Source organism: the organism of the source record quoted next, unplaced genomic scaffold, assembly GCF_019419815.1.
Source record: "Pyrus x bretschneideri cultivar Hongxiangsu unplaced genomic scaffold, Pyrus_bretschneideri_v1 Contig80, whole genome shotgun sequence".
NCBI lineage: Eukaryota > Viridiplantae > Streptophyta > Magnoliopsida > Rosales > Rosaceae > Pyrus > Pyrus x bretschneideri.
Window position 1 is genome coordinate 956,467 of NW_025999821.1, and position 21,288 is coordinate 977,754.

General features: G+C 38.9%; 1 protein-coding gene across 1 annotated transcript; it reads left to right on the plus strand.

Annotated features, from left to right (window-relative positions):
• The first annotated feature begins 460 nt into the window (after positions 1-460).
• Positions 461-21,091, plus strand: LOC125473261. The gene is made up of 12 exons (XM_048575836.1): positions 461-688; positions 911-973; positions 1,076-1,148; positions 1,432-1,554; positions 1,832-1,985; positions 2,531-2,676; positions 3,366-3,509; positions 4,017-4,077; positions 4,466-4,779; positions 5,705-5,831; positions 6,567-7,531; positions 20,779-21,091. The coding sequence occupies exons 11-12, from the start codon at positions 6,677-6,679 to the stop codon at positions 20,839-20,841; spliced, it is 918 nt and encodes a 305-aa protein (XP_048431793.1). The 5' UTR covers positions 461-688; positions 911-973; positions 1,076-1,148; positions 1,432-1,554; positions 1,832-1,985; positions 2,531-2,676; positions 3,366-3,509; positions 4,017-4,077; positions 4,466-4,779; positions 5,705-5,831; positions 6,567-6,676; the 3' UTR covers positions 20,842-21,091.
• Positions 21,092-21,288: the final 197 nt, after the last annotated feature.

Sequence of the window (21,288 nt, forward strand, 5' to 3'; positions counted from 1 at the left end):
TGAAAAAATGAATCGAAAAAAAAACCGAATCGATTAAAAACAGAAAAAAAATGAATCGAATTGAACCGAAATTTCGATTCGATTTCGGTTTTGGTTTTGCCAAAAAATCGAACCATTAAGAACCGAACCCAGCCCTAGGTCAATGGATCATCTTGATGGTGTGAGTCAATTTCAGGGATCATTTATGATAAAAACCCGTAAATCTTGTAAGTCCATTTATGTGCCACATCAATACTTAATGGAAATTTTAACATAATTATAATGGAACGACCACATTGATTTGTAACACCTATTTTCAGGGACTACATTGATTGGTTTTCAATTTCAAAGACTATCTTGATGGTGAAAATCAATTTTAGGGACTATTTATGATAAAAAATCAATATAAGAATAATCTTTGAGTAATTTTAAGAATTTAAAAAATTTCGATTATAAAATTTTTAGGATAAAAATAAGTTATTTACAATTGAAATAAAATAGGAACTGTATCTCTCCGCCGATCCACAAAACTCCCCCTTCCCTCTCAGAACGCTCTGCAATTACTCCTCGCCGCCGTGACTGTCACTTTCTCGTTCCTTGACCTTCTCTTCCCTTCTCCTCCTCCTCCTCCTCCTTCAACTTCGTTGCTTTGCACTTCGAAGACTACAGCTTACTGTTTCCATTCCGCTGTTTGGTTGCCGAGAAGAAGGTACGCAAAGGAAGAGAGAAACAATTCGTTCTCTTTAATTTTTTAGAGTTGCTATTTTCCTTTTTACTTCCCCAAATTTTCTGAGCTGCCAAACGGAGAGCTGGTTTAGTTTACTGCTCCTGGAGTTCTTGTTCTTAATAGCTGGCGAAGGCCTGAAAACGGCGCTGCATTGTCATTTGACACTATCTGATATGATCAGCAGAGCCTGTGTGTATGCTGTAGGTATAAATGGCACGCTCCAAGGCTCCGGCAAAGAAGCAGCAAAAGCGCGGCATCGACTTCAAAGTAATCGATATTTCAGGTTTTGAATGCATTTTTCTTTGGGAAGTTCAACATCTGAAAACTTTGTTTGCATTTGATGTTTATTTTCTTTTGTAATTTTTGCAGAAAATAAAGCGAAAGATTGGCAGAAAGTTGCCGCCACCAAAGAACGCTACGAATACTGAAATTAAGTCCAAAGGTTTTGATTTTAATCTGTTCTTAAATTCATGAGTTGATATTGCTTTTTGTACTCTCTGTTGTTTTTCGTTAATTCATTGAAAGGAAAATTCTGTCATCGTTTTAAAATAAGTTTGTTTGGGGGTGACGAGAGTAATTAAGGATGAGAGTTTGTATTCTCTTGATTGTTTGAAATACTTTTTCTTGCCACGATGAAGGAGTTGCCTTTGTGCTTCCATTTTGATGTCAAATATCGTAGTGAACTAGTTTCTTAATGAGAACTAAATAATGGTTACTATGAGCAGCAATTGTTCTTCCCGAGCAGAGTGTGGCATCGGAGAAGGCAGGATTAGCAGTGAACAAGAAAGGTTTAACATTGAAAGAACTTCTTCAGCAAACATCTCATTACAACCCGAAAGTTCGTAAAGGTATTTTAATGTTATTTTAAAATATTTTCTTAATGAAAGCGCTTACAGCCGTATAGTATCTTCCAAAATATGAGAATTAATCTATTTTTAACCTGAAATAGATTACCTAGATCGTTGATCATGTATTTCTGCACATTGATTTGGGTTTTAATGTGTTAAATTTGAAGAAGTTACGACCTTTTCAATAATTATGTTATCTAGGAAGTTGTTTCCCATTATTGATATTCTGTACCATATAGTATATATCTAATAATCTTACCGTTATTTCTCTCTGAAGATGCATTATTGGGTATGAAGGATTTACTGAGTTGAGGTTGCATAAGTATGCTGTTGTTGAAAAGCTGCGTGAACGCATTGGCGATGACGATAGGCTGGTTTGAGATACGCTATATCAACTTTTTAAGTCAGTAATTTTACCTGGCTGTAAGGAGGTAATTTTAATTCTTGTCTGAATGCAGCAAGGTAAAAACCTGTTGTGAATTATATGTATTAATGCGAAACAAGGACGATTATTTTTTATTATTTGCAGTTCAAGAAACTTTTGGGTTGTTAATTTCACTATTTTCCTCTTAATTTTTTCACGATACAAGTGTCTTATATGCCAAATTTTATTCAATTGTTGCCGTGCATTGCACTAAATTAAACTGCCAGGCCATACTTCTGGATGCGCAAAGCCATTCCTAGCTGGGGGGGGAAATGGAATTAATTCTCTTTCATAGAAATTGACATAAATTATCTTTGAAGGGCTTACTCTTTTTCCTTCCAGTTTTCACTTTCTCTTAATGCTATGCATCTTCCATACAATAGAACAATTTGGTAGTTTCACATCTACACTGCTTTTATTGTATAGATGGATTCATCAAGTGTAGTTTTGAGATTTTGTTGTCATCATCTCTCTATTATTATCATTAAGTTCGGTGGTGTTTATAGCCAATGAATTTAATGTGACATTTTTTTCCCTTCTTTTCTTGTCCAGGATAATCAAGAGCTGTTGATTTCCTTGATGATGGCCTATATATTTAATGCAATGAAACATTTAGCAATCAATGTTCGGTTGATGGCTTTCAAATTTTTGGAGCTTGCTATCCAATACCATCCACCTTCTTCTTGAATGCTGAAAAGGTATCCTAAGATTGTACTGTAAAATGTTGTATGCAGTGTTTTCATTGGAATCATTTATTAGATATGTTATTCTGATGTACAACTGTAGAATTTCTGATTTATGCTTTGGTCATTAACTATGAACTGTTATATGGTTTGTTGTTCTTCTATGCATTATTCTAATGGAATGGACTTTAGGCATATTCTGGTAGTTATGTACCTGTCACAAAGATCGGATGGTAATTTATGGCTAGAGTTTGCTACTTTGTGGTCTAGTGTTACGGATTGAGGCCTTATTCAACAACATTCTTTTTCTCCAAGATTCTGCTCTTTCTGTAATTCTTGGTCTCTTCTCTTCATGTTTTCTTTGCTCTCATTCTGCTCAATAACACGAAAGTTCTTATAGATGTTGAGCTTTAGGTTACTTGTCATCTTCTTTCTTTCTTTCTTTCTTATTCCCACTAGACATGTTATTCCTGTACGCAGATATTCTTGTTCGAAACCTTATCCCTGGTGGGTGTGTGAGCTTGTTTGTTTGGTTGCCATTATATGTTCCACTGCGTTATTTCCTATCAATTGTTTATGGTTTAGTCCGTCTGTGTGGTTAATGAATCTAAATATTAGATGAACTCGAATTTTTCTGTGTTACCGCTCTCTTTTGTGTTTAAAGATAACTTTTAAGGTTGTTTTAATGATTGCTTCATTGACAGATTCTTCAAAGCTTTGAGGATATTCTGCGGTGGAACCAGTTTTTTTTAGAGGACAAGGGCAAGCTCAAGACTGCTCTTGCCGGCCTGGAACTATGCTTGTTGCTTTTGCCATGTAACAAGAGAGAAGCTGGCTCATGTGGAAAGGTATTTTTATGTTTTCTTAAAATCCGGAGGGTTTGCATGTTTTCTTTCATTGTTTGTATCGTGCAGCGTGAGCCTGCTTGTTTTCTTGTACCTCCCAGCCGTATTCTTTCATTGCACATTATTGTTGAAACTTTGCTGTTAAATTTTGTTATTGTTATTACAATCATCATTTTCCCCTACTTGGTTAGTATAGACAAGGGGTGCAAAGCATGTGTCAGTCAGAAAGCCATGAAAAGTAGCCTCAACTGCACATGTGAAACTTTTGAAAATAAATTTGTTTTTATTCATACTTGGAGATCTCACTTCTGAAGCTGGACGAACAATTTTTGAATGGGAGAGTATTTTTTTTTCTTAGGTTATAGTGGTGATCAGAGGCCAAATGAAAGGGAAAAAAAAAACTATCTAGGCATATAATTGCATCAGGAAGAAACTGTTCTGAGTTACTGCTTTTAGTCTCTTGCCTTATTGATGAAATAGTTTTGTAATACCTTTCCTTTTACTTGATAGAATGGTGCTGGACAAGGGATACTGCATGCTTTTGAGCCTGATGTACCTGCAAAATCTGCTGGTATGTGAAACATTGGTGCATGTGTTTATACGTCATTATCGATTATGTTCTTCTGATGGCACCATGTGTGTCTAGTCATGGCTCATATCACGATAAAGATCAATATGAGTTTGATAGTTGAAGTTCCTGAACTTTGGAATGATAATACTTATTTTGGTTATGTAATTTTATTAGTTTGTACTTCTTAGTTTCAAATGCCTTGCAGTTGGCAGCATTCTCACAGCAGGAGAAATCAAAATTCACTCTAATAATATTAGCTTGTTACTTAGATTGTGTTAATAAGTTGCGGTTTAGTGGGACAAGCATTCAGCAATTCAAGAACTTCCAATTATTTAATACCTTTTTTCGTTTTCATATTGACCTATCGTCATCTTGCTTTCTTTTGTAGGATGTTCAATCATCATCCCAAAACTAAAGGATCTTGTCCCATTTCTAGTAAATTGTTTCCAAGATTTTATTCCGGAAGTTCAGACTGGCTCTCTTCTTAATACACAATCATTTGATTGTATGCTGTCCATACTTAACAGCATAAACCTTGCAGTCAAATTCTTCTTTTATATGACTAATGAGGGTAAACTAGAATCACAACCTACTCAAGGGGGGCATGGTGTGACTATGTGTGATACTATCTTTGTGACACTAGTAAAGAAGTTTTTACAAGTTTTGCTTCCCCTGAACATGAGAAATCAACATTCAGAAAAGGTATAAGTTATAACCTTAATATAACTTTTAAATTCATCATTGTTTCTGCAAAATGACTTCTTTAAAAGTCTCTTGATTGATCTCACTTTATTTTGCATCCGTTCTATGGTCTTTCTGTTTTAATACTTTGGTAAGCATGGAAGCCTATAGTATTGCTTGATATTTTATATTTGTATTTTTGTGTCAAAATTTCCGTCATTTGCAATTTCTCTCATTATCGATGTATTTGTCAATATTTTCATTGATATATTCCATTTTTTCGGACCCTTGTTATTTCATTGATAATGATATATTATACTTTGAATAAAATTGGTATAAAGTTATAGTACAAATGCAATGAATAATGTGTATTTGACCTTCACATTTTATTTTTTGTTTATATTAGATATTTCTTGCATTTCTCTCAATTTCTCTTCTGTTTGGTTCACCTAAGATATTTCTTGCATGTCTTGCAATTTCGATTCAGTATTTTGGGGTTTTCATTACTATCTAATGGTATCTGAACATGTTGACATTTTCATAGAAGGTCATGTTTCCATAAGTCTGTCTTGTTCTATGGATTATATCAGGCCAACCCCTTGGCAGCTCTTGCTTTCTTGAAACCTGACTGTATGGTAAGAATCATATACTAGAGTTTTTTCTCCTTGGCAGCTCTTACATTCTTGAAACCCAACTGTATAGTAAGAATCATAAACTAGAGTTTTTTCTTGGGGGGAAATTTCAAACTTTAGGATCTGGGCAGGTGCTATATGGGCACCAAATATCTTAGAAAGGGATGTATACTATGTGAGGCACATTCTTAGCTGTAGATGTGTGTGTGTGTGTCTGTACTAACTCATTTCACATTTTATGAGGGTCTTTTGTTGCCAGTATTACAAGTTCTCTTTTTAACTTGAATTGGTTCTTTTCTATTTCTGTTTGACAGGATGATGTTAAATATTTTGTCTTGAACACTGATGACAGAAATATTTTTGCACTTAAGCAAATGGATCTGCTCTCCTGTTTTATTTGAGAAAGTTTTAGAATTTCTGGAAGATTCTCTGCTTGGAAAGGTTGGTTCGTCTACCATAATGTTTTAGTATGAAGTTGCATTCATGGTGTTCAAATTTCTGCTCATGTGCTTTGTATTTCTTAGAAGTACTGATTTAGGTGTGATAAGCGGTTATAAGTATAATAGCATTGTAATTTGAATGTTTCCATTCAATGAATTGAAATATAAAATAATCTCATATATTGACAAAAAAAAAATAAAATGATTTGCATTCTGCTAATGTGTATTAATAATGTCGGTGATGGCCTTGAGGGCTCATGGCACATCTTCCCCTTAAGCACAAAGGTGGGGGTTAATTTGGGGTGCAAATACTGGTTGGTGCTTGATGTAATTTGCCTTGAAAAAAGTATATTAAAATAATATCTTCGATATAATAATGTAAACGATGGATTGTTGTTCCACAGCATCACGTTTTGAAGGTAAAAAGAAGTTTATGATCTACATTTTGCCATGATAGTTTGGGCCTCAAATACTGGTGGGTGCTTGGTGTAGTTTTTCTAGAAATTAAGACATATATTATAATAGAATAATGTAACTGATAGGTTGTTACGTGCAGCATCAAATTTTGAAGAAAATATTTATGCTCTAGAACTTGCCATGGTGGTTATTTATAAAAGAAAATTTCATTCAATTTTAGTTACTGTATTTAATAGTTTTGTACTGTATGTTTTAGGTTACATTTCTAATACTTTCTGTAAAGCTTCTTTTAAAATGTTGGAAACTTGTTACTTTACAGGTATGCAATGACACGCTTTCTGATAAGGCATTGCGCATCAAATTTTGGCGCCGTTGCCGGGGATTAGCAACTTTGCTAATCCCTTGTTAATTCTTTTATTTCTTTTTTTTATGTATTTTCATTTTAACTTTGACGACGATTTTGAGCGGACCTTGAGGAAGCAAAAGCATCAACAAAACCCTAACCCACCATCTTCTAGCTCTACATCCGAGTTTGACGAAGGAGGTGAGGAAGGAGAAGCCACGACACAGGTTGTGGAGGAAGTGCAAACCATGGTCGTGGACAATCGAACCATCAAAGAGCTCTCTGCCTCAGGTATGGGCAATGCCGTTCCTTTATGCATACAATACCCTACGGCAGCTGAAGGTAAGACGGAAGAATTTGAACTTAAGTCTAGTTTATTACATCATATTCCTAAATTCCATGGGTTGTCAATGGAAGATCCTAACAAACATCTTAAGGAATTTGAAGTAGTTTGCTCAAGTATGACACCCATCAACGTGGATGGGAGTATTTTGAAGATGAAGGCCTTTCCATTCTCACTTATGGACAAGGCCAAAGATTGGTTGTTTGAATTGTCCCCTGGAACTGTCAATTCTTGGGAAAGTATGAAACGTGCATTCTTAGAGAAATTTTTTCCCATTGCAAAGATCATTCTCTTGAGGAAACGAATTAGTGGCATCCAACAAAATCAAGGTGAGTCGTTTCCATCTTATTATGAACGTTTTAAATCACTTGTTGTTTCATGTCCACAGCATCAAATGAATGAGGAGCTGCTCATTCAATATTTCTACGAGGGACTCCTTCCCATGGAACGTCAAATGCTAGATGCTTCGGCGGGTGGTGCATTAGTGGACAAGACTCTAGTGGATGCCAAAGCTCTAATTGCAAACCGAGCACACAATGCTCAACAATATGAAGGTGTTGGACAAAGAGAGGGGCCACGGCAACAAAGTGTAAATGAGGTAAGTGCAATTTCTGACATTCAATCACAATTGGTTAATCTTACTTCTCTTGTGTCTCAGGTTGTCAAGGGGTCAAAACCACAAGAAAACCAAGTGTGTGGCGTGTGTTCAATGCAAGGGCATCCATCCGAGACATGCCCTCAGTTGATAGAGAATGGAGGATGGGAATCTGCCAATGCCATTGGTTTCCAAGGCCAAAACCAACCCAAACATGATCCATACTCCAACACCTACAACCCCGGATGGAGAGATCACCCTAATTTCAAGTGGAGAGAGTCCCAACAATCTGCACCACAAAGGGGATTTCAACAAAACCCCCCTGGGTTCCCACGGCCATACCAATCCAACCAGCCACCATCGTCCCAAAACAACTCAGGTTCGTCTTTTGATAATTCTCAAGTTATCCAATTGCTAACTACATTGGCGCAGGGGCAAGAAAAACAAACAAAGGACATGCAAAATTACGCCAATGAAGTGCAAAATCAAGCTCGAGAGGTGATTGAGTTGAAGAGACAAGTGGGACAAATGGCTGAATTCATGGGGCAATTTAGTAAAGAACAAGGTAAGTTACCAAGTTCAACACAAGTGAATCCGAAAGGTGGATTCGAATCTGCAAAAGCCATAGTGTTGCGAAGCGGAAAAGAAGTTGGGGCAGATTCTTCATCAAAAACAGGTCACAAAGAGGAGGAAAAACTGCATTTTGAAGAGGTGGAAGCAACCAAACCCACGGCAAGGGTGGAACTCCCTTTACCTCAAGTTTCTAGTGACACTAAACCATCCAATCTGTCCAATAAAGGTAAAAATGTGTTAAGTTCAGTTCCTACTAATGTTTTTCCTTCGAATATGCCTTTTCCTAGTAGGTTCATGCAAACAAAGAAAGAGGAAGCCGAAAATGACATTCTTGAGACGTTTCGGAAAGTTCAAGTCAATATCCCTCTTTTGGATGCAATCAAGCAAGTCCCGAGGTACGCCAAGTTCTTGAAGGAACTTTGCACTAATAAGAGGAAGATTTCGACCAAGGAGGTTGTAAAAGTGGGTGAAAACGTCTCAGCCATCTTGCAAAGAAAGCTGCCCCCTAAATGCAAGGATCCGGGTAGTTTTACAATTCCATGTGTCATTGGTAATACTCGTTTTGAATCTGCCATGTTAGATTTAGGTGCATCAATAAACGTAATGCCATATTCAATTTATGCATCTATGAATCTAGGAGCATTGAAAAATGATGGTGTTATTATACAATTGGCCGATAGATCTAACGCCTATCCAAAGGGAGTTTTGGAAGATGTTTTAGTGCAGGTCAATCATTTAATCTTTCCGGCGGATTTCTATGTGCTTGAAATTGATGAATCAGACCATGCTCCTTCATTGCCCATCCTCCTTGGAAGGCCATTCATGAAAACTGCTCGTACGAAGATTGACGTATATAATGGCAATTTGACAATGGAATTTGATGGGGAAGTTATTAAGTTCAATCTTTCTGATTCTATGAAATACCCTAGTGAGAATCATTCGTGTTTTGCTATTGATATAATTGACTCTTTGGCGCAGGACCATTTGGACAATTTGAAGGACGATGCACTTGAATTGGTTATTGCACAAGGAAGGGACATGCAAACCATCGAAATAACCACCAAGGAACCCCATGGCATGCATGAGGAGTCCTTGGCCGTGCCCCCTAGGGAAGATATGATTGAGATGGTGGCTGCCCTCGAGTCATTGCCATCACATTCAGGTAAGTTTTTGGACCCTATTTTAAGTTCAGTTTCGGCTAATAAAATGCTTCCCTCAGTTGTGCAGCCACCTACACTTGAACTTAAGCCGTTCCCTAGTCACTTGAAGTACGTGTTATTGGGAGAGGATGAGACATTGCCCGTCATCATTTCATCCTCACTCACGGCACAAGAGGAGATCAAATTAGTGTGAGTGCTTAAAGAGTACAAAACGACAATTGGATGGACTTTGGCCGACATAAAGGGAATCAGCCCTACTATGTGTATGCATCGCATACTTCTAGAGGAGGGGTCCATAACATCTCGAGAGGCTCAACGCCGTCTCAACCCTCCAATGATGGAAGTAGTAAAGAAAGAGGTAATCAAATTACTTGATTGTGGAGTGATTTATCCTATTTCTGATAGCAGGTGGGTTTCGCCCGTGCAATGCGTTCCAAAGAAATCCGGAGTGACTGTGGTTGCAAATGCCGAAAATGAGCTTGTTCCTACGCGCATTCAAACTGGTTGGATGGTGTGCATCGATTATAGGAAGCTAAACGCCACCACAAGGAAGGGCCACTTCCCATTGCCGTTCATTGACCAAATGCTCGAAAGGTTAGCGGGTTATGCTTTCTATTGTTTTCTTGATGGTTACTCTGGTTATAATCAAATTGTCATAGCACCCGAGGACCAAGAAAAAACAACTTTCACATGCCCTTTTGGTACATTTGCATATCGTCGCATGCCTTTTGGTTTATGTAATGCACCTGCTACATTTCAAAGATGCATGATGAGTATATTTTCTGATTATGTTGAGAAAATCATTGAAGTTTTTATGGATGATTTTAGCGTCTTTGGTAATTCTTTTGATGGTTGCTTGCATAATCTTAGTTTGATTCTAAAACGTTGTGTTGAAACTAACCTTGTTCTTAATTGAGAAAAGTGTCATTTCATGGTTAAACAAGGCATAGTTTTAGGTCATATCATCTCTGAAAACGGCATTGAAGTAGACAAATCCAAAATAGTACTTGTACGTCACTTACCCTCTCGAACTTCGGTTAGAGAGGTTCGTTCTTTTCTTGGCCATGCAGGATTCTATCGTAGGTTTATCAAAGACTTCTCAAAAGTTGCACAACCTCTTTGCCGTCTCCTACAAAAAGAAGTGGCGTTTGAATTCACCAAGGAGTGCACGGCTTCATTCAATCAACTCAAGGAGTTGTTGACCACGGCACCAATCATAGCTCCACCTAATTGGAACCTCCCTTTTGAGTTAATGTGTGACGTATCGGATTATGCTCTAGGGGTTGTTTTAGGGCAAAGAAAAGACAAAAGGCCGCATGTCATCTACTATGCCTCACGGACGTTGAATGATGCACAACTAAATTATTCTACAACCGAAAAAGAACTCTTGGCTATTGTATTTGTATTAGATAAGTTTAGATCATATTTTCTTGGTACTAAAGTCATTGTTTTCACTGACCATGCAGCCTTGAGGTATCTTTTCACGAAAAAGGAGGCCAAGCCAAGACTCATTCGTTGGATGCTCCTACTCCAAAAGTTCGATCTTGAAATTCGAGACAAGAAAGGATGTGAAAACGTGGTGGCTGACCACCTTAGCCGAATGGTAGGTAAAGAAGAGTCCATTCCCATCTTAGAGACATTCCCGGATGAACAACTTCTGTCCATTGAGGTAAGAACCCCTTGGTATGCCGATTTGGTCAATTTCTTGGTGTCTAAGCAAGTTCCTAGTACCCTAAACAAATTCCAACGTGATAAACTTGTTCATGATGCACGTTTTTATGTTTGGGATGATCCCTATTTATGGAAATTCTACCTAGATCAAATTGTGCGTAGATGTGTGCCCGACTCTGAATTTAATTCCATTCTTACATTTTGCCATACTTATGCATGTGGGGGACATTTTGGCACCCAAAGGACAGTCCTAAAGGTGTTACAATCTGGATTTTATTGGCCTAATCTCTTTAAAGATGCTAAAATGTTTTGTTTAACATGTGATAAGTGTCAAAGAACAGGTAAAATAGGGCCTAAGGACCAAATGCCGCAGTAATCTCTCTCATTTGTGGAAATTTTTGATGTTTGGGGTATCGATTTGATGGGCCCCTTTCCTCCATCTTTTGGTTTCACTTACATCTTGCTAGCTGTCGATTATGTTTCCAAATGGGTGGAAGCCAAAGCCACCCGTACTAACGATTCTAAGGTTGTTGCAGATTTTGTGAAATCTAACATTTTTTCTAGGTTTGGGATGCCACGAGTTTTAATCAGTGATGGGGGTTCTCACTTTTGTAACCGCACCATTGAAGCTTTGCTCAAGAAGTACAACGTTACGCATAAGGTTTCAACACCTTATCACCCTCAAACCAATGGTCAAGCTGAGGTTTCAAATAGGGAGATCAAACAAGTCCTAGAGAAAACCGTGGGACCTTCAAGAAGAGATTAGAGTTTGCGCTTGGACGATGCATTGTGGGCCTATCGCACGGCTTACAAAACTCCCTTTGGCATGTCACCTTTTCGGCTTATATATGGTAAGCCATGTCATTTGCCCGTTGAGTTAGAGCACAAGGCACATTGGGCGGTGAAAACCTTCAATATGGACATAGACGCTGCTGGAGTTCATAAGAAGCTCCAATTAGATGAACTTGAGGAGATTAGGAACGAGGCTTACGAGAATGCTCCCATCTACAAGGACAAGACGAAGGCTTATCATGATAAGATGCTTCATACCAAAACATTCTCCAAGGGGCAGAAAGTGTTGCTTTTTGATTCAAGACTTCGGTTATTTCCTCGTAAGTTACGTTCTAAGTGGATTGGACCTCTTGTTGTTACTAATGTTTTTCCTCATGGTGCAGTCTAAGTCCAAAGCTTGAAAAGTGGCCACGAGTTCAAGGTAAATGGGCATAGATTGAAGCCTTATTACACTTTGTTTGAGGAGCATGTTGTGGAGGAAACACCCCTCCATGCCGTGGCCTCCCCTGAAGCTTGATGGAGGTGTTCGTCCAGCTGCACGACGTTAAAGCAAGCGCTATGTGGGAGGCAACCCATGCAATCAACAAAGGAAGAACTTGGGAATCGTTCCACACTCAGATTTGCGTCCCTAAACCCTTTCCTTTGTTGCTTACTTTATGTTATGTGTAATGTGTTCAATTGTGTCTAAAACATTGAGGACAATGTTTAGTTTAAGTGTGGGGGATTTATCTATATTTAGCACAATATACTAAATAAAATAAAGCATGTCCATTGATCTCTGAGAAATTACAAGTGCGTACAAAAAAAAAAAAAAAAAAAAAAAAAAAAAAAGATGGAGCTTTCACAAAGGTTGTTCACGTGAAGCCCCACTACTTGGCAAAACTCCAGGAGCGAGAGGCATCGAAGATAGATCATTCGAGGCCTCAATACTTGGTGGAACGCTAGATGACGAAGGAAAAAGGTGCCTCTGGAAGAAAGCCGCAAGCCTTTGACGATCACTTTGAATTCGACCTTCAGATTCTTGCAGCTGATCAAGCTTCCTCTTCATGCTCATCGAATAATTATTTGCAAGCACGTGCAAACCTCTATTCTCGCGCTTAAGCTGTTTGATCTCTTGCTTAAGATTTTCCACCTCCGCCATCAATGATTCAACTTGACGGGATCGAGCAAGTAGGCGTTGACCCATGTTGGACACAGAGCCCGCACACTGAACACTGAGAGCTAGGGACTCTTGAACGGCCAACTCATCGGACCGTCCTGAAAGCAGCCTACTATCTTTAGGAGTGAGGATGTTCCTAGCTACTATCGTAGCTGTTGTTGCATCCTTCATCACGGAGTCTTCACCTGTAAGAGGGTCATTAGAAGATAAGAAAGACGGGCACCATACATTACCCTGACGCGGCGCACCCGTATCACTGCTGAGACTCAAATCTAAGCAAATGTTAGATGGGTTAGCCATTTTCAAAGATGTATCTTTGAAAATGGCTAACCCATCTAACATTTGCTTAGATTTGAGTCTCAGCAGTGATACGGGTGCGCCGCGTCAGGGTAATGGCTAACCCATCTAATATTTGCTTAGATTTGAGTCTCAGCAGTGATACGGGTGCGCTGCGTCAGGGTAATGTATGGTGCCCGTCTTTTTTACCTTTTAATGACCCTCTTACAAGTGAAGACTCCGTGATGAAGGATGCAACAACAGCTACGATAGTAGCTAGGAACCTCCTCACTCCTAAAGATAGTAGGCTGCTTTCAGGACGGTCCGATGAGTTGGTCGTTCAAGAGTCCCTAGCTCTCAGTGTTCAGTGTGCGGGCTCTGTGTCCAACATGGGCCAACGCCTACTTGCTCGATCCCGTCAAGTTGAATCATTGATGGCGGAGGTGGAAAATCTTAAGCAAGAGATCAAACAGCTTAAGCGCTAGAATAGAGGTTTGCACGTGCTTGCAAATAATTATTCGACGAGCATGAAGAGGAAGCTTGATCAGCTTCAAGAATCTGAAGGTTGAATTCAAAGTGACCGTCAAAGGCTTGCGGCTTTCTTCCAGAGGCACCTTTTTCCTTCATCATCTAGCATTCCACCAAGTATTGAGGCCTCGAATGATCTATCTTCGATGCCTCCGGCTCCTGGACTTTTGCCAAGTAGTGGGGCTTCACGTGAACAACCTTTGTGAAAGCTCCATCTTTCTTTCTTTTCTTTTTTTTTTTTTTTTTTTGTACGCACTTGTAATTTCTCGGAGATCAATGGACATGCTTTATTTTATTCAGTGTATTGTGCTAAATATAGATAAATCCCCCACACTTAAACTAAACATTGTCCTCAATGTTTTAGACACAATTGAACACATTACACATAACATAAAGTAAGCAACAAAAGAAAGGGTTTAGGGACGCAAATCTGAGTGTGGAGCGATTCCCAAGTTCTTCCTTTGTTGATTGCATGGGTTGTCTCCCACATAGCGCTTGCTTTAACGTCATGCAGCCGGACGAACACCTCCATCAAGCTTCAGGGGAGGCCACGGCATGGAGGGGTGTTTCCTCCACAACATGCTCCTCAAACAAAGTGTAATAAGGCTTCAATCTATGCCCATTTACCTTGAACTCGTGGCCACTTTTCAAGCTTTGGACTTGGACTGCACCATGAGGAAAAACATTAGTAACAACAAGAGGTCCAATCCACTTAGAACGTAACTTACCAGGGAATAACCGAAGTCTTGAATCAAAAAGCAACACTTTCTGCCCCTTGGAGAATGTTTTGGTATGAAGCATCTTATCATGATAAGCCTTCGTCTTGTCCTTGTAGATGCGAGCATTCTCGTAAGTCTCGTTCCTAATCTCCTCAAGTTCATCTAATTGGAGCTTCCTATGAACTCCAGCAGCGTCTATGTCCATATTGAAGGTTTTCACCGCCCAATGTGCCTTGTGCTCTAACTCAACGGGCAAATGACATGGCTTACCATATATAAGCCGAAAAGGTGACATGCCAAGGGGAGTTTTGTAAGCCGTGCGATAGGCCCACAATGCATCGTCCAAGCGCAAACTCCAATCTCTTCTTGAAGGTCCCACGGTTTTCTCTAGGACTTGTTTGATCTCCCTATTTGAAACCTCAGCTTGCCCATTGGTTTGAGGGTGATAAGGTGTTGAAACCTTATGCGTAACGTTGTACTTCTTGAGCAAAGCTTCAATGGTGCGGTTACAAAAGTGAGAACCCCCATCACTGATTAAAACTCGTGGCATCCCAAACCTAGCAAAAATGTTAGATTTCACAAAATCTGCAACAACCTTAGAATCGTTAGTACGGGTGGCTTTGGCTTCCACCCATTTGGAAACATAATTGACAGCTAGCAAGATGTAAGTGAAACCAAAAGATAGAGGAAAGGGGCCCATCAAATCGATACCCTAAACATCAAAAATTTCCACAAATGAGAGAGATTGCTGCAGCATTTGGTCCTTAGGCCCTATGTTACCTGTTCTTTGACACTTATCACATGTTAAACAAAACATTTTAGCATCTTTAAAGAGATTAGGCCAACAAAATCCAGATTGTAACACCTTTAGGACTGTCCTTTGGGTGCCAAAATGTCCCCCACATGCATAAGTATGGCAAAATGTAAGAATGGAATTAAATTCAGAGTCGGGCACACATCTACGCACAATTTGATCTAGGCAGAATTTCCATAAATAGGGATCATCCCAAACATAAAAACGTGCATCATGAACAAGTTTATCACGTTGGAATTTGTTTAGGGTACTAGGAACTTGCTTAGACACCAAGAAATTGACCAAATCGGCATACCAAGGGGTTCTTACCTCAATAGACAGAAGTTGTTCATCCGGGAATGTCTCTAAGATGGGAATGGACTCTTCTTTACCTACCATTCGGCTAAGGTGGTCAGCCATCACGTTTTCACATCCTTTCTTGTCTCGAATTTCAAGATCGAACTCTTGGAGTAGGAGCATCCAACGAATGAGTCTTGGCTTGGCCTCATTTTTCGTGAAAAGATACCTCAAGGCTGCATGGTCAGTGAAAACAATGACTTTAGTACCAAGAAGATATGATCTAAACTTATCTAATGCAAATACAATAGCCAAGAGTTCTTTTTCAGTTGTAGAATAATTTAGTTGTGCATCATTCAACGTCCGTGAGGCATAGTAGATGACATGCGGCCTTTTGTCTTTTCTTTGCCCTAAAACAGCCCCTAGAGCATAATCTGATGCGTCACACATTAACTCAAAAGGGAGGTTCCAATCAGGTGGAGCTATGATTGGTGTCGTGGTCAACAACTCCTTGAGTTGATTGAATGAAGCCATGCACTCCTTGGTGAATTCAAATGCCACTTCTTTTTGTAGGAGACGACAAAGAGGTTGTGCAACTTTTGAGAAGTCTTTGATAAACCTACAATAGAATCCTGCATGGCCAAGAAAAGAACGAACCTCTCTAACCGAAGTTCGAGAGGGTAAGTGACGTACAAGATCTATTTTGGATTTGTCTACTTCAATGCCATTTTCAGAAATGATATGACCTAAAACTATGCCTTGTTTAACCATGAAATGACACTTTTCCCAATTAAGAACAAGGTTAGTTTCAACACAACGTTTTAGAATCAAACTCAGATTATGCAAGCAACCATCAAAACAATCACCAAAGACACTGAAATCATCCATAAAAACTTCAATGATTTTCTCAACATAATCAGAAAATATACTCATCATGCATCTTTGAAATGTAGCAGGTGCATTACATAAACCAAAAGGCATGCGACGATATGCAAATGTACCAAAAGGGCATGTGAAAGTGATTTTTTCTTGGTCCTCGGGTGCTATGACAATTTGATTATAACCAGAGTAACCATCAAGAAAACAATAGAAAGCATAACCCGCTAACCTTTCGAGCATTTGATCAATGAACGGCAATGGGAAGTGGTCCTTCCTTGTGGTGGCGTTTAGCTTCCTATAATCGATACACACCCTCCAACCAGTTTGAATGCGCGTAGGAACAAGCTCATTCTCGGCATTTTCAACCACAGTCATTCCGGATTTCTTTGGAACGCATTGCACGGGCGAAACCCACCTGCTATCAGAAATAGGATAAATCACTCCACAATCAAGTAATTTGATTTCCTCTTTCTTTACTACTTCCATCATTGGAGGGTTGAGACGGCGTTGAGCCTCTCGAGATGTTATGGACCCCTCCTCTAGAAGTATGCGATGCATACACATAGTAGGGCTGATTCCCTTTATGTCGGCCAAAGTCCATCCAATTGCCGTTTTGTACTCTTTAAGCACTCGCACTAATTTGATCTCCTCTTGTGCCGTGAGTGAGGATGAAATGATGACGGGCAATGTCTCATCCTCTCCCAAGAACACGTACTTCAAGTGACTAGGCAACGGCTTAAGTTCAAGTGTAGGTGGCTGCACAACTGAGGGAAGCATTTTATTAGCCGAAACTGAACTTAAAATAAGGTCCAAAAACTTACCTGAATGTGATGGCAATGACTCGAGGGCAGCCACCATCTCAATCATATCTTCCCTAGGGGGCACGGCCAAGGACTCATCATGCATGCCGTGGGGTTCCTTGGTGGTTATTTAGATGGTTTGCATGTCCCTTCCTTGTGCAATAACCAATTCAAGTGCATCGTCCTTCAAATTGTCCAAATGGTCCTGCGCCAAAGAGTCAATTATATCAATAGCAAAACACGAATGATTCTCACTAGGGTACTTCATAGAATCAGAAAGATTGAACTTAATAACTTCCCCATCAAATTCCATTGTCAAATTGCCATTATATACGTCAATCTTCGTACGAGCAGTTTTCATGAATGGCCTTCCAAGGAGGATGGGCAATGAAGGAGCATGGTCTGATTCATCCATTTCAAGCACATAGAAATCCGCCGAAAAGATTAAATGATTGACCTGCACTAAAACATCTTCCAAAACTCCCTTTGGATAGGCGTTAGATCTATCGGCCAATTATATAATAACACCATCATTTTTCAATGCTCCTAGATTCATAGATGCATAAATTGAATATGGCATGACGTTTATTGATGCACCTAAATCTAACATGGCAGATTCAAAACAAGTATTACCAATGACACATGGAATTGTAAAACTACCCGGATCCTTGCATTTAGGGGGCAGCTTTCTTTGCAAGATGGCTGAGACGTTTTCACCCACTTTTACAACCTCCTTGGTCGAAATCTTCCTCTTATTAGTGCAAAGTTCCTTCAAGAACTTGGCGTACCTCGGGACTTGCTTGATTGCATCCAAAAGAGGGATATTGACTTGAACTTTCCGAAACGTCTCAAGAATGTCCTTTTCGGCTTCCTCTTTCTTTGTTTGCATGAACCTACTAGGAAAAGGCACATTCGAAGGAAAAACATTAGTAGGAACTGAACTTAACACATTTTTACCTTTATTGGATGGTTTAGTGTCACTAGAAACTTGCGGCAAAGGGAGTTCCACCCTTGCCGTGGGTTTGGTTGCTTCCACCTCTTCAAAATGCAGTTTTTCCTCCTCTTTGTGACCTGTTTTTGATGAAGAATCTGCCCCAACTTCTTTTCTGCTTCGCAACACTATGGCTTTTGTAGATTCGAATCCACCTTTCGGATTTACTTGTGTTGAACTTGGTAACTTACCTTGTTCTTTACTAAATTGCCCCATGAATTCAGCCATTTGTCCCACTTGTCTCTTCAACTCAATCACCTCTCGAGCTTGATTTTGCACTTCATTGGCGTAATTTTGCATGTCCTTTGTTTGTTTTTCTTGCCCCTGCGCCAATAAGAAATTAAGAAGATATTGATGTAAATAACTTCATCTTCTCCTTGACATGTTTTTACCTTGGAGAACAGCTAAGACGAGTGACAATGAAACATCAATTTTGTGGATCGTCAGCAAACGCAACAACTGCATATGCTGAGTCATCCTCTAACCCTTTTCAATACAAATTGGAAAGATTGAACAAAGAAACAGGTCATCACCTCCACCTCGTGCTTGCCTGCCATGTGTCTAAATTTTGAAACCGCCAATGCAATCACCAAGGAGAAGATGGAATTTACACTCCATAACCAGATTTGCGTTCCTAAACTCTTCTCTTTGTTATTTACATTCTGCCATGTTTAGTATGTTTAGTTGCTGTTTATGTGTTTACTTTTGTTTGGTGTGGTTTTAAGCTTAAAACATTGAGGACAATGTTTGATTGAAGTGTGGGGGGGGGGGGGTAACTAAGTATGTTGATGCAAATTCGTGGGATTTTATCACCCATAACTTCCAATGTTGTTCCTTGCTGTTTTAAAGTGTTTTTAAGCTATTTTAGAGTGTTTTAGAGTGTGTTGACTTAAAAATCCGAAAATACCATAAAATTTGAAAAATTGTTTTGAAAAACCCAAAAAGAGTTGTTTTTGTGTGTTTGTTTGTGTCGTAGGTCACCTTCCAATACAATGATGAGGATTTGGTTTTTAATTGCATGATGGTTAAAGAAAGTTACAAACATGGATGGACGTTTGATATACTCTTTGGTTTATGCTTGTTTGTAGTTATAGTTTACGAATTCACATGTAATCACAAAGAAAAAAAAATTAGTTTTTGTAACATGCTTGAATGAATGAACTCAAACTAACGCTACATCCCGGTGAGACTCAAGCCTAAACGTTTATTTGGAGAGTAATAATCTGTGCATCATTGTTTTCTAAAGTCGTTGCATGATCTCATTATTCTTTGCTTGGTTACTACTTAGAAGGCGTTTCATCATTTAGTTCCAAATGCTAGAACTTTTGCCCATTTCATTCAAAGCATGTCATTGATTTGCATAACACATATTCAAGATGAAGTTGTGTAGTGACCACCATCAAAGCCAAACAGCCATGTGCCCTTCACTCATTTTGTGTTTAAGTTTAACCCCGTTGAGCCTTGTTTAGCCTTTATTCTTTGTTAACCCACATTATCCTCACCTAACTTAGTTTAGGACAGTCCACACCCTTGTTCTTAAAAGATAGTGAGCATGACTTAAATGAATTCCTTTTGAGTTACATTATGCAAGAAATGAGTGTGGGGGAATGAGTGTTTGTTCTTAAGTTTATATGTATGTTTTGAGATTCAAAAGAAAAGAAAAGAAAAAGTGTGAAAAACGTATGAAAAAGAAAAACAGAAAAGAAAAGAAAGAAAGAAAGGAAAAAGAGCTTGAAAAGATGAAAGAATGAGTGATTAAGTGTTGAATGTTGAAGAAAGGGTCCAAAACACCAAATCTGGCCCTAAATTGTCTAAATTATCCCTTTTTGTTCAAAAGTTGAGTTTGCATTCAAAAGTGAATTCTAAGTTGATTCAAATGCTTTGCTCACTATTTCTTTAAGAACCTTTGTTTTCCATATCACTTCTTTGTTAGCCAAACACCCCAAGCCCCATTACAACCCGTGACTTCAATCTTGAGTGTTATGTGTTTCAATTTGTGGAGTTTGAACTTGGTATGAGCATATGGTGTCACTGGTTCTCGCATCTAAGTAGTAGCATTCCATTCATGAGATCATATCTAAACATACTTATTAACTCCAAAAATTGCTTTCTTTGTGATACATATATGTGAGTGTTCGTTTTCATGTTTACATCAATCTTCTCACATATAACTAGATTAAGGTGTGTAGTCAGAAAATTGGAGTGAAAATTGAGTGCATATCTTGTAAGGAATTAAGCAAATTCTCTAAGGCATGTTACTACATTCAAAACATGGTTTTAAATGCTTAATTGTGAACTAGTATGTGGTGACTATGATTAAGAATGTACTTAAGTGTGAAGATGACTAAAATCTGTGGGAATGATGATTTTTAACATGTCATGTGCATTGGAAATCCCTGAGGCAAATGTTGGAAGGTGTAGGTTGTGTTTTGTTCGTTTTGTCTAGTTTCGTGTTCTTTTGTTGTTTTGTTTTGCTCGAGGACTAGCAAAAGCTAAGTGTGGGGGAATTTGATAGGAGCATATTTAGGCAACTTAGTTGGCTTGTTCTTGTGCATTTACGTTGTTATTTCTTAGTTCTTTAAGTCTTTTAAGTTATTTTCGTATGTTTTCAGGTTCTAAGGGCTAAAGGAGCAAAGAAGTGCATTTTGGAGCCTTTTGGAGCACTTTTGGGCTAAGGATGGATAGCTTATGCTTGGAACCAAAGTGTTGGACGAAATTGAAGGCCTTGTATGCACTTTAGGACACAAAAAAAAAGGCCTAGCCCACTCTAACACCATTGCCGTAGCCTTCCCCCTCCATCACCACCAATTCCAGCCATCTTCCACACCTTTCCCACTTCATCATTCAGCCACATGCTCTCCCATTCATTCACTCTTTAATCATTAAGCCACATGCACTCTTCATCATTCAGTCACCATCCCTTTTTCCCATCCTTTGCCGTGCATTCACCCTCCTTCTAGCACCATTTTTTTTTTTTTGTACGCACTTGTCAAAATTTGATGCGCAAATAGTTAAGCACACAAATTAACCCTCTTGTTGTCAAATTGTAGTAAGGATGCAAGTAGGGATCGTTCTTGGACCAGGGATTAGGAGGGCTTGCTAAAACCTCTAAACTAACTCAA

Bases quoted from the DNA above. Each gene is read 5' to 3' on its own strand.
- LOC125473261 (XM_048575836.1), top strand. From the start codon at position 6,677: ATGTATTTTCATTTTAACTTTGACGACGATTTTGAGCGGACCTTGAGG. The intron at 7,532-20,778 runs GTAAGTGCAATT...GTATGTTTTCAG, and splicing joins GGCAACAAAGTGTAAATGAG to GTTCTAAGGGCTAAAGGAGC.